At 35.6% G+C, this 12303-nt stretch overlaps 1 protein-coding gene across 7 annotated transcripts in view; it reads right to left on the bottom strand.

Annotated features, from left to right (window-relative positions):
- PDS5B (PDS5 cohesin associated factor B) overlaps window positions 1-12303 on the bottom strand; it is a 190580-nt gene that overhangs the window by 24033 nt on the left and 154244 nt on the right. For all 7 annotated transcript variants that reach the window (XM_042997690.1, XM_042997753.1, XM_042997806.1 and 4 more), the window contains exons 22-25: window positions 11731-11799; window positions 10023-10159; window positions 7228-7351; window positions 611-815 (exon numbers count right to left, since the gene is read on the bottom strand). In XM_042997690.1, coding sequence (XP_042853624.1) covers window positions 611-815; window positions 7228-7351; window positions 10023-10159; window positions 11731-11799 — 535 coding nt within the window. The remainder of the gene's footprint in view (window positions 1-610; window positions 816-7227; window positions 7352-10022; window positions 10160-11730; window positions 11800-12303) is intronic.

Below are 12303 nucleotides of genomic sequence, written 5' to 3'. Positions count from 1 at the left end.
GTTGGGTTCTGTGCTGACAGCTCAGAGCCTGGAGCCTGCTTCAGATTCTGTGTCTCCCCCTCTTTCTGCCCCTCCCATGCTCATGCTCTGTCTCTCCATCAAAAATAAACAAACATTTAAATTTTTTTTTTAAAAATACAATGAAGAACTCAGACACAAAAACTAATAACATAAATGGGATAAAATGAGATTAAAAACAAGCATATAAGCACCGGATATTAACATCAGCTACCAGTGAAAAACAATCAAAGATAAAAGACCTGTACTTTTTTAAATCTAAAAGACAGTACTTACACCACATGTGTGTTTGTGTGTGTGGCGCGCACGCGCATATTTCACTGTTTTATTAAAAGTATCTCCAATGTCATTGCTTATTTTCCTTGGCCATTCAGTCAGTTACATAAAGAAACATGGGCTGATATTTAAATACCTATGCATTTATATTTGTCAAATGAACTTTTTTAAAGGAAAACGGTTACTGAAAATTAGTAACAACTTTGTATTTAATGATGGCCAATTAGAGTATAATAAATAGCAGTAACATCACTTTGTGTTCAGTAAAACTGCAACTGGCCAGAATAGCATACTTGCCATTTTCACATATGCTTACCACTAACGGCTGCATGCTGCTTCAGATACTCGCGTCTCACATTTATATTTTTGACCAGACACTGCCTAGCATGAGCTCTTCTCTCTTTTACAGGATCTTTTGCACAAAGCGCACAGATTGCCATATACTCAAGTGGAAGCCGTAATCGGGAGAGGCCTTTGTGAAGTTTCTGAGCAAACACTTGTCTTACTTGATAGCATTCATCCTGTAAAGACAGAATTATTCCACAGATTATTCACATGGCAACAAAGAATAAGTAACAACCTCACATACAAAATTTGAAGGGTAAAGGAGAGCAAGTTTATGGACAACCACTGCTTCTGCTCACAAGACTGTGGGATTGTGACATGTTCATTTCAAAGCTGTAGTGTTCACAAGGTACCAAGTTACATGTGTTAGAAAATACTGAATATACTTTTAAAACAGATAAAGCTAGTACATATAAATCCATCCTAACTTAAGGTATTAAAAATAGTTTAAATACCATCTCCTATCTAGCTTTTGCACTTACTGAGCAAGATAAAACTGTCCAATTTATATATTTTAGCTTTAACAGTGAAAAAACTATTCAGATTAAAATGGACAACTCTGAAGGCAAGAGTTACTAGTCAACTTCAGAAACACCAAATTACTTTTAGTCCTATAAATGAACCGATTGTTCATTACCACTGTGCCTGCTTTCCTCATACTAACTCCCTCTACTAAACCACCCATCTCCACTCTTCTAGCTAACTCCTCCTCATCTCTAACAACAGCTCCTGTATCTTCCAGTCTTTATCAGGCATCCAGCTATCCTCTCTTAGCACTCTGTGCGTATCTCCGGCATAGCATTCACTGTACAGTATTAAAATGATTGGTTTATATGTCTTACCCATCACGGCTCATTCCTTAAAGACAAGAACTATGCCTTTATTCACTTTTGAGCCTCTAAACCTAGCACAGTATCTGGCATATAGATTATCTATGGAATAAGCTATAGGACAAAGCTCAATATGACATTTGAGTCATATATGAAACGTATAAAGACCTTCATAATTACACCTTACCCTCCACCAATTAACACAAAGTGTGGTGTCTTTCATACTATTGCAATGTTATGCATACTATTTCTACTGTCTATAATGTACATTTTGGTTTTTTTCAAAACCTAGGTCATAACATCCTGCTCTTATCTTTAAATCCTTATTTTGTGTACCTTCTCCCATTTAATTTAGACTTGTTTATCTCTTTTTTTTTTTAAGTTTATTTTGAGATAGAGAGAGCACAAATATGAGCAGAGGAGGGGCAGAAAGAGAAGGAGAGAGAGAATTCCAAGGAAGCTCCCCCACTGTCACTGGAGTCCGATGCGGGGCTCAATCCCATGAACCGTGAGATCATAACCTGAGCTGAAATCAAGAGTCCGACACTTAACCATTTGAGACACCCAGGTGCCCCCAAATATCTATTTTTTTTTTTAATTTATTTTTGGGACAGAGAGAGACAGAGCATGAACGGGGGAGGGGCAGAGAGAGAGGGAGACACAGAATCGGAAACAGGCTCCAGGCTCCGAGCCATCAGCCCAGAGCCTGACGCGGGGCTCGAACTCACAGACCGTGAGATCGTGACCTGGCTGAAGTCAGACGCTTAACCGACTACGCCACCCAGGAGCCCCCCAAATATCTATTTTTTAAGAAGTATTCTTGGGGCACCTGGGTGGCTTAGTCAGTTAAGGGTCCGACTCCTGGTTTCGATTTGGGTCATGGTCTCACAGGCCATGAGACTGAGCCCCATGTTGGGCTCTGCACTGACAGTGTGGAGCTGCTTGGGATTCTCTCTCTCTGCCCCCCCACTCTCTTTCCCTCCCCTGCTCGCTCATGCACTCCTCTCTAAAATAAAATAAAAAAAAATAAGAAATTGAAGAGTATTCTAATTCCACAGAATTATTGTCAACCCTCACACCCAACAAAATAAAGTTGACATCAACTCATTCCTTCCTCAGTATTAAAACTCCCACGGGGTAGAGGAATCTTCATTATCTGATTATTCACCATGAAAATACCCAATTACAAACTGTGTAAGTCAAAATATCACAAATATATTCCCAGATGAACACACCATTCATTAAAAAATTAATCTCCAAACATCCCTTCCCCCTACTCAGATACATTCTCAACCAAGACCATGTTTTTGTTACTTTCTCACTAATCATTCAGGATCCAACAATATAAATTAATTACCGAATCATGGCAAAAGTAGTAGGATTCCCAAAATTTGTCATTAAAGTTAGGGAAGAACTGTTAAGTCATGTGCAAGGTAACTGTCACAGTTAATAATGAAAGAGGAGAAAACTAACAAGAATGATGACAAATAGGTACATCAAATAGAAAAGCATGTGAAGAAAAAACTTAAAATATGTCTTCCTAGGAACTGAGACAGCCTCCAAATGTTTGTTTTTTGCAAAGATGATTATCCTTTTGACTATGTTACAAAAGTTAAATGTGAAGTATGGAATAGAGCAATACAATTTTTTTTGCAGGAAAAAAACATTCAAAAAAGCAAACATTTAATACTTTCATGGTTATGGTTCTAACCACTATTTGGTTCAATATAAGAAAAAAGAAGATGGTATCTAATACTACAAAACATTTTCCTCAAAGTTCCAATTAAAGCTTTTATTCACTAACTGTGAAATTAATTTGTCTGCATCTTAAGTAAATTCACTTTTAGCGCCCTTTCCTAGTACAAATTATCCTCAGAACTACTGACAGTGTCTTGCAAATAGTTCGATTACTTTGTGTATCACATTGTGTTATCAACACTTCTTTATATTTTCTGTTCTAAGAGCTTTTGTTCTTAAGGGCAGTAGCCATGGCTTTGTATTTTACAGGACCTAGAACAACATACAGCAGATAGCAGTACAAAGTAAATTTTTCATGAATTGCATTCAAATTCTAAAATACTTATTAAATAATATTAAGATTCATATTATTGAATTTCTATTTCCCCAGATTTACTTTCTATTCAAATATACAAGAACCTCTGAGATACCTTTTTTTTTTTAATATGAAATTGTCAAATTGGTTTCTGTACAACACCCAGTGCTCATCCCAACAGGTGCCCTCCTCAATGCCCATCACCCACTTTCCCCTCCCTCCCACCCCCCATCAACCTCAGTTTATTCTCAGTTTTTAAGAGTCTCTTATGGTTTGGCTCCCTCCCTCTCTTTTTTTTTTCCCCCCTCCCCTCCCCGATGGTCTTCTGTTAAGTTTCTCAGGATCCACATAAGAGTGAAAACATATGGTATCTGTCGTTCTCTGTATGACTTATTTCACTTGGCATAACACTCTCCAGTTCCATCCATGTTGCTACAAAAGGCCATATCTCATTCCTTCTCATTGCCAAGTAGTATTCCATTGTATATATAAACCACAATATTACCTTTAAAGAACTCGAGTAAGAGAAATAAAGCAGACTTATATAAAAATAAATAAAGCATGATGCATGTATGTATCAAAAGACTGAAGATAAAATCTGTGGGGAATAAAAATGAGACCAGCTGTAAGAATCTGAGCAAGTTTTGTGGAGAAGGTTGTGTTTAAGCCTTGATTTGCAAAAAGGGTCAGAGATGGACTTGTGGAAATGGGAGAAGAAAGCAAACTACAGGCACATAAAAGAAAACAACTATTCAGTTTCACTGAAATGAAGGTAGGTAAGGGTAGTGGGTTAAACAAGATTTTTTAAGTGTATATTTGGACCCACAATATTAGAAGGGTTTGAAGAGCCAAACTGTAAAATACATGCAATTTTTCTTTCTTTTCTTTCTCTCTCTCTCTCTTTTTTTTTTTTTTTAACAAGTATAAGCCCCTAAATATTTTTGACTGGGAAAATAATATGATTGGAACTGTGATAGGGAAATTTAAACCACAGCAGAAAAGTCTCCCAATAGTCCAGGTGAAAGCTAATGATGATTACAGTGGTAAGAATAGTTAAGAAGATATGAGTGAAAGGATATGACACAGGACAGATTATCTGCACTTCTGTAACAAGGCACAAGGACAAGCAAATAGTCAAATATAAATCATGTTTTTCAATCTAAGAATACCATTCGGATTTATTTAATGCTTACTGAGGCTCTACATGTCAGTAAAGAATAGACTTCAGAAAGATTATGAATTCAGTCTTAACATTCACAGACCATAAGAGTTTGAAATTTCTGTTTAGCCTTATAAGTGGCACCAGACTGACCTGCAAAAATGTTAAAATGTTGCTAGTACAGGGGTCACCTACGAAGAAAATAAGACAGCTAAAAAAGAATGTATAAGTGGAAAATTTGGTCATCAACAAATCCTTACAGAATGCATGCATTTAAAGGAAAACAGAACAAAAAAATGTAGTTAGAGAGGAACAACAAAAATTAGGAGATAGAAACCAGAGAGAATTTCAAGAATAAAGGTGCAGTGAGCTGTGTCAAATAATGCAGAAAGGACATGTATAATGAAGACTAACTAATATCACTGGATTCGAGGCCTTCAATAAAGCATTTTTGGAAAAACAAGAAAAGCAAATGCCAAAATGTGAGTAGTGAGGACTGAGAGATAAGTGGGTAAAAGAGACAAAGGTACAGATTACTCTTTGAGGTTTGGAGACTGAAAAAGAAGAGACAAGCACATGGTTTAGAAGCACAGCAGAAAGGTATTTTTCAGGAGAGTAACTGCGTATGTCCGTAAGTTGTGAGAATATGCTAATAACTAACTTTCAACCATTAACACACGTTCCATAGTCAACAGTATTCCAAAGCAATCTTAAAACTTAGGCAATCTGAACTTTCACCTTGGGAATTTGGTGACTGAGATAGTAATACATAACATATATTGTGCTAGAAAATCTCTAGAAGTATGGATGCTTTTCACACATAGTGAATACTTAACGATTTGTACATACTTTTTACACACAATAAGTTTCAAACAAAGCCCATTTCTCTCACGTATTTCCATACTTCTGTAACAGTTTCCACTTTAAAACTGGTAGCACCAATACTTTTAGAAATATCAGACCAAGAATGTGATAAATCAACCGACTGTATCACCAATCTAAAAAAAAAATTACAAAGGTTTTCTTCTAAGAAATTTAATATATATTTTTAAACAATTTTCACTTTCTTGCAAAATTAGATTATTTCTAAAATTTAATGAGAAAAACGAAACCAGGAAATTATGGATTCCTCGAAATCTCATTTTCAAATGGTTTAGTATAATATCTGAATTACAACACTAAAACTAAAACAAAACAAAACAAAACAAAACAAGATTTGGAGATCTGGAATAGCTTTTTTAAAGACTAAAGTACCATATTCTGACAAAATGATTACAAAAAACAGGCAATTGCTTATGGCTAGGAGTTACACATAAGCACTAATTTAAAAATAAGCAGAGGGAAGGGTGGAAAGATTTTTCTTTCAAAATTACAATAATCCCTAAAATAAATGCCAAATTCTTATACATAAGACTACTTGGAAAAGAACAGGAAAATTAAGTGTAAAATGACCAAAAAAATGAATGAAAAGCTCATATTTAAATATCATATTTTCCATTATGGAAGTCCTTTTTAATTTCCTCAATGATGCTAAAAACTTCCAAAGTAATAGGATTCAAATACTATGTTACTCTAATATGAAATCTGTAAGACTAGAGAATGAATCCATTAGTATCGCTGTTAATAACTTCAAATTTTAACTGGCTGGAGAAATAAGAAATGTTTATTAATCTGTATCATATCTTTATAAAACTGTAAATGTCTGTATTTTTTATTCCTTTTAAGACCTCAGTATATTCAATCCTCATTATTTACACATTCCAAATCTGTGAATTCACCTACTCACTACAATTTATTTGTAACTCCAAAATCAATACTTAAAGTGAGTAAATCAATACAGTAGTGAGTAAATGAACAAGCAACAATCCGAATCATCTGACATACATCCCATCTGAATGAAGTTGAACAAAGCAAGGCCTGTTGTGTCAGCTCTTGTATTGCAAACAAGTGTCCTTTTGACAGTCTATTTAGTGCCACATTTTTTTTCACATTTTTGTGCATTTGTTGGTGGTTTTGTTGTTCAAAAGAGCTCCCAAGCATAGTGCTGTTCAGTGTTCCTAAAAGCAAGAAGGTTGTGATATGCCATAGGGAGAATACATGTTAGCAAAGTTTTATTCAGGCAGGAGTTACAGCTCTGTTGGTCATGAGTTCAATGGTAGTGACACAACTATATATTAAATCATATGTCCTCAAATAGAAACACACATAAAACAAGGTTATGTACTGACAGACTGACAAAAATGTTGGGAACAGAGGCTTGGAGAAACCACCCCTGTATTTCCCTTAGAAGCAATGGATCAGTATTTGCTAATTTGGTGGTTGGGGTGACTCTGTAGAATAGAACTACTACAAATAACGAGAATCGAATGTATTATGTTAACAACCCAAAACTCAAACAAGTTTTAGAACTCTGAAATGTTTCTCATGCATACATTTTCCAAAAGGAGACAATTCAACATTTTTATCTCTATATCATGGAGGACTTTTTTCTTCCTAAAAAGTCAAAGACCATATAAAGTTCTATTCTATATGGCCACCTTCCTTACATTGATAGCTAACGCGCAGAGCTGGTACTGTTCTAATGTGATGATTTCATGATAACAAGGTTCTTGTGCCAGCTTTACAATAGCACTTCCAGCTGCAAGCCTCAGACGTGACATATCCGGTTTACTAAAAAATAAATAAGAAAGAATTATAAATTAGATTTCTAAATGTCTGCATAAGAACATTCCTACTTGCTACATCAAATTTTTAAAAATTTCCTGTGGCCAAAAAAAGGGCAGAAGGCAATTCAGTGACACTGAACACTTATGTTTACTTAAGTTTGGAACATGGTGTCTAATACTCCAAAGTTCTTTTCCTGAACACAGTCTATACTGAAGTCATTTAATTCTACATAATATAGCTTTAGCCAAGATTAAAGCTTAGAATATATCTGTATGTTTAGCTAAAGTCTTCTGGTATGGATTTTTTTTGGTTATGTGTTTACTTATAGATTAGGCACAAAAATGTCCTAACTTGTGATTACAGTCAACTAAAACTAATGTGCTAAGTATAAAAGAAGAATGAAAGCAGGTATAGCAGAAAACATCACAATTTTTAGAATTCAACTTTTCAAATATTACCAAGAAGCTCCTTTTAAATTTAAGAAAACTTCTGCTTAATGGGACACACCTCAAACATTAGCAAAATTTTTTTCTTTTCTTTTTTTTTTTTTTTTTTTTTTTATGATTTGAGAGAGAGAGAGAAAGAGTATGCAAGCAGGGGAGTGGGGGAGAGGGGGAGAAAGAGAATCTGAGACAGGCTCCACACTCAGTCCAGAGTCCTGACGCAGGGCTCGATCCCATGACCCCTGGATCATGATCCGAACCGAAATCAAGAGTTAGATGCTCAACTGACTGAGCAACCCAGGCACCCCTAAAACATTAGTAAATTCTTAAATAGTAAATACATCTAAACAATTCTTCCTAATATAGTGATATATCAGATGAATTACACAGTAAATCCTGATTTACTGTGATTATTTTCACTTCAAGAAGCCACCAAGCCATCATTTTAATAGCCTTAATGTATTTAAAAGACAAACTGACTCCCCATGTACTTTCACAGTAAAAGATTATTATTTAATATTCATAAAACAAATATGTGTCTACCATATACACAGCGCTGAGAGTGACTTAAAAGACAAATTCTTGGTCTTCTACAATCTAATGACCTAATTGGCTTAAGACTCTCCTTTCTCTAAGGATTATGCAAAAATACTCACTGAATGCATGTCAACATTTATAAGGTTCTAAAGTTACATGTCCTAGAGGTGCTATTCAGTTAATCAACAGCAATATTCCAAGTAGCTATTATGAGGTAATTCACTCGACCACCACTAAAGGAAATTCTGTTTTTCTTCTGGAGTTTATTTAGTGCAAATAAAGACAAATAATTAAATTCAATATTTTACAACTAAGTTTTTGAAGACCAAATTTCTATATAAAGACTTGTTTTAAAAGTGAACCAATGTTACTCCTGAAATCATTGTTGCACTACATGCTAACTAATCTGGATGTAAATTAAAAAAAAAAAGTGAACCAATGCAATTCACATATATTTGCAGAATTAAAACACACATCTGATTTCATTAAAGAATAACATGAATAAAAACAGGTAAGATGAAATCTAAATATGCACATGAATAGTGACTATTATAATAGCTAGACAAGACATTATAATGTCTTATAATGATTATAATCATTATCTCTATTTTATTTATTTTTGAGAGCGTGCATGTACCCACACAAGTGGGGGAGGGGGAGAGGGGGAGAGAGAGAGGGGGAGAGAGAGAGAGAGAGAGAGAGAGAGAGAGAGAGAGAAGGGAGGGAGGGAGGGAGGGAGGGAGAGGGAGACACAGAATCCGAAGCAGGCTCCAGGCTCTGAACTGTCAGCGCAGAGCCTGACACGGGGCTTGAACCACGAACGGTGAGATCATGACCTGAGCTGAAGTCGGACACTCAACCGACTGAGCCACCCAGGTGTCCCTATCTCTATTTTATAAATGAAGAAACAGACACACAAGGTAGTTAAAGTCATTTGCTGAAGGTCACCTAGCTAGTGAGTGGTGGTGCCAGGATTTGAATCCAGGCTCCAGGGTCCAATTTTTGAATCACTATATTCAACTACATATTTCAAACAAAACAAAGTGTGTGTGTTTATATAATTTAATTTAAATCAAGTACATTTTTAAGTTTGCATATATTTAGATTTATAGCTCTGGAAACAGATTCAATAACTTGTCTTCTACCCAGTGTGTTCTTTTTCCTTTAGACTTTAATAAGAATGGAAAACATCAATTACTGATTGGTACACTAGCCATTTCACATTTAGATATTCAAAAAAGTAAACATTTATTGTTTAAAATATTTACAATGTATAGCAATACCCTGCCCCAGACATATGACTGCCATTTTGAAATAACCACTGTATAAAAGCATATTATAATAAAAATATATGCACATCTCCATGGGAATACTAATTATTTTCTTAAAAAGAAAATGACCTTTAAACATTTACACACGGGGGCGCCTGGGTGGCTTAGTCAGTTAAGCGTCCGACCTCGGCTCAGGTCATGATCTTGCGTTTCATGAATTCAAGCCCCGCATCGGGCTCTGCGCTGACAGCTCGGAGCCTGGAGCCTGCTTCGGATTCTGTGTCTCCCCCTCTCTCTGCCCCTCCCCTGCTTGTGCTCTCTGTCTCTCAAACAATGAATAAATGTTAAAAGACAAATTTTTTTTAAACATTTACACATGATATTGAAATACTGCACAAGAATTTTGAAATGATAATTACATACCTAATTTTCCCCTGTTCTGTCAAGTCTCCATCACTATGCAATATTGTAGTTAGCAATCTTAAGGTAGAAGTTCCTGATTTACTGTGATTATTTTTCATTCCAAGGAGCCATCGAACCATCATTTTAATAGCCTGAATCTATTTAAAAGACAAATTGACAAATACAACACTGCTACATTAAAAGAAAAAATTCTGTATCAACCTTCAAAAAAATGAAATGGTTTCAATGGATGCTTTTTAAGAAAAGGAAAGGAAAAAAAGAATCATTCTTTTCTGCATATATCAAGATAACTGAATGCCTTAAAGATGTTTTACCCTCCCACCCATGCAACTGACAAATGAATGATAGAACTAAAGAGTAGTTCCTTTTGTTTAATGTTTCCCCATCATAAACTTTACTCCTTAGACCCCACGGTAAATCATGCTAACTTTCTTAGTCAGAAAAGTTAAGTTCCCAACTACAAATTATATTCCATCTTTTGTGCTACATTTTATAATTATGAAGTACTTAAGTACTTTAAAATATGTTACTGCCTTTAATGTTTCCAACAACCCTTTTTGAAGAGGTGCATATTACCTCGTTTTCACTTATTATCTTAGTTTTTTACAGATCTATGGCTCAGGAGCTAAGTGGGTCTAGAACAATGGTATATGGCAGAAACTTTTCAGATCCCTCTCCTAGGGCATTTGTTAAGCATGAACTTAAGTGCAGGTCACCTGCCTTCTAGTCCAGTGCTGCCTGACTACACAAAACTGCTGCTTGAGACCAATGCTGAGAAAACAGGTTTATACTGGAACTAAGAGCACCAAGCATCATTCCACCAGCTGCAGAAACAGCATCAAAATCTGAAGCTGGAATAACGTGAGAAAATAGTTCCTAATATAAAATATAAACTAGTACACACATACACACACAACACGAACAGATTTATATGAAACTACAACTAGAAAAACAGTATCTAATATATTTTTTCCTGGCAGTGGAATGAGATGTGGTCTACATTACAGACTGTAGATCCTTTTAATAAATACTCTCTACACTAGTGATGAATAATCTTTTATGTATTACTCCTACTTCAAGGAACAATGGGTTGAATTGTTTTTTAAATCAAAATAAAAAGTTTTATCAAATCTCATAGAAAAGGTGAATAGTCTTCTCCTGGATGACCATCTTTACTGAATAGGAGAATGTACATGAGAAAAGCAGCATGGTCTTTTCTAAGCAGCAACATGGAGACAGTTTTAAACACTTGTTTTTTTCTTTTCACATTAGATTATGTGCAGTTGTCCACGAGGCCTCAGGTTTTCATTACTGCTCTTTACTCTCAAAGCAGATGGAGGGCGCCTGGGTGGCTCAGTCGGTTGAGCGTCCAGCTTCGGCTCGGGTCATGATCTCACAGCTCATGAGTTTGAGCCCCGCGTTGAGCTCTGCGCTGACAGCTCAGAGCCTGGACCCTGCTTCGGATTCTGTGTCTCCCTCTCTCTCTGCCCCTAACCCAGTCATATTCTGTCTCTGTCTCTCTCAAAAATAAGTAAACATAAAAAAAAAAAATTATTTTATAAAAGCAGATGGGATAATGTCATATAATAAATATAAACACTTGGATGATTTTAATAGCCATACCTTTATAACAGGAATTTTAATACCTATAATGATAATACAATCTAGTGAATGTATTAAAATAAAAAGGTCTATGTATATCACTCACTTTGACCATTGTCTCAGGAGAAACTTCTTCATCTGGAACCCAAAGCTTAGTTGTCTTTTTTCCTGGGAGCTAAACAAAAATGAAGGACATTAAAACATAAATAAGAATTTTCATGTTTAATTAATACTTAGTGAATGAAGTCTTTATCTTCTGCAGTGATAGTCATTATAGATGACTAACCTACCTCATCTATTTCTCAAAAAGGTTGACTTATCCTCACTAGCACCCACATATAGCACTTACACATCCATCAGCAGTTGATGCTTTATAAGTGTGAGGAAGGACCAACTTTAACCACTTAAACATATGCTTCCTTACTTAGCCCTTTGAGACTAATGATTCAACTATTTAAGGCAGTTGGCACAGACTAGGATCAAACTCAACAGAGCCAAAAAGCAGTTCTTAAACAAGGGGTAAGATATATACAAAAAATTTTGAGAAGAAAAATTAGGAAGGCTTGCAGTTGACTCTAAGTAAGAAAAAAACATGCATTAATATCTTCCTACCTAAATCCCACCAAAATGGCAATAGATACACAGCAGGGCTGGGAACCAAAAAGGGCCAAGGAGAAGG

This window comes from Panthera tigris, chromosome A1 (assembly GCF_018350195.1).
Source record: "Panthera tigris isolate Pti1 chromosome A1, P.tigris_Pti1_mat1.1, whole genome shotgun sequence".
Classification (NCBI taxonomy): Eukaryota; Metazoa; Chordata; class Mammalia; order Carnivora; family Felidae; genus Panthera; species Panthera tigris.
The sequence above is the reverse complement of the archived record's forward strand: the minus strand, read 5'-3'. Positions and strand labels throughout refer to the sequence as shown.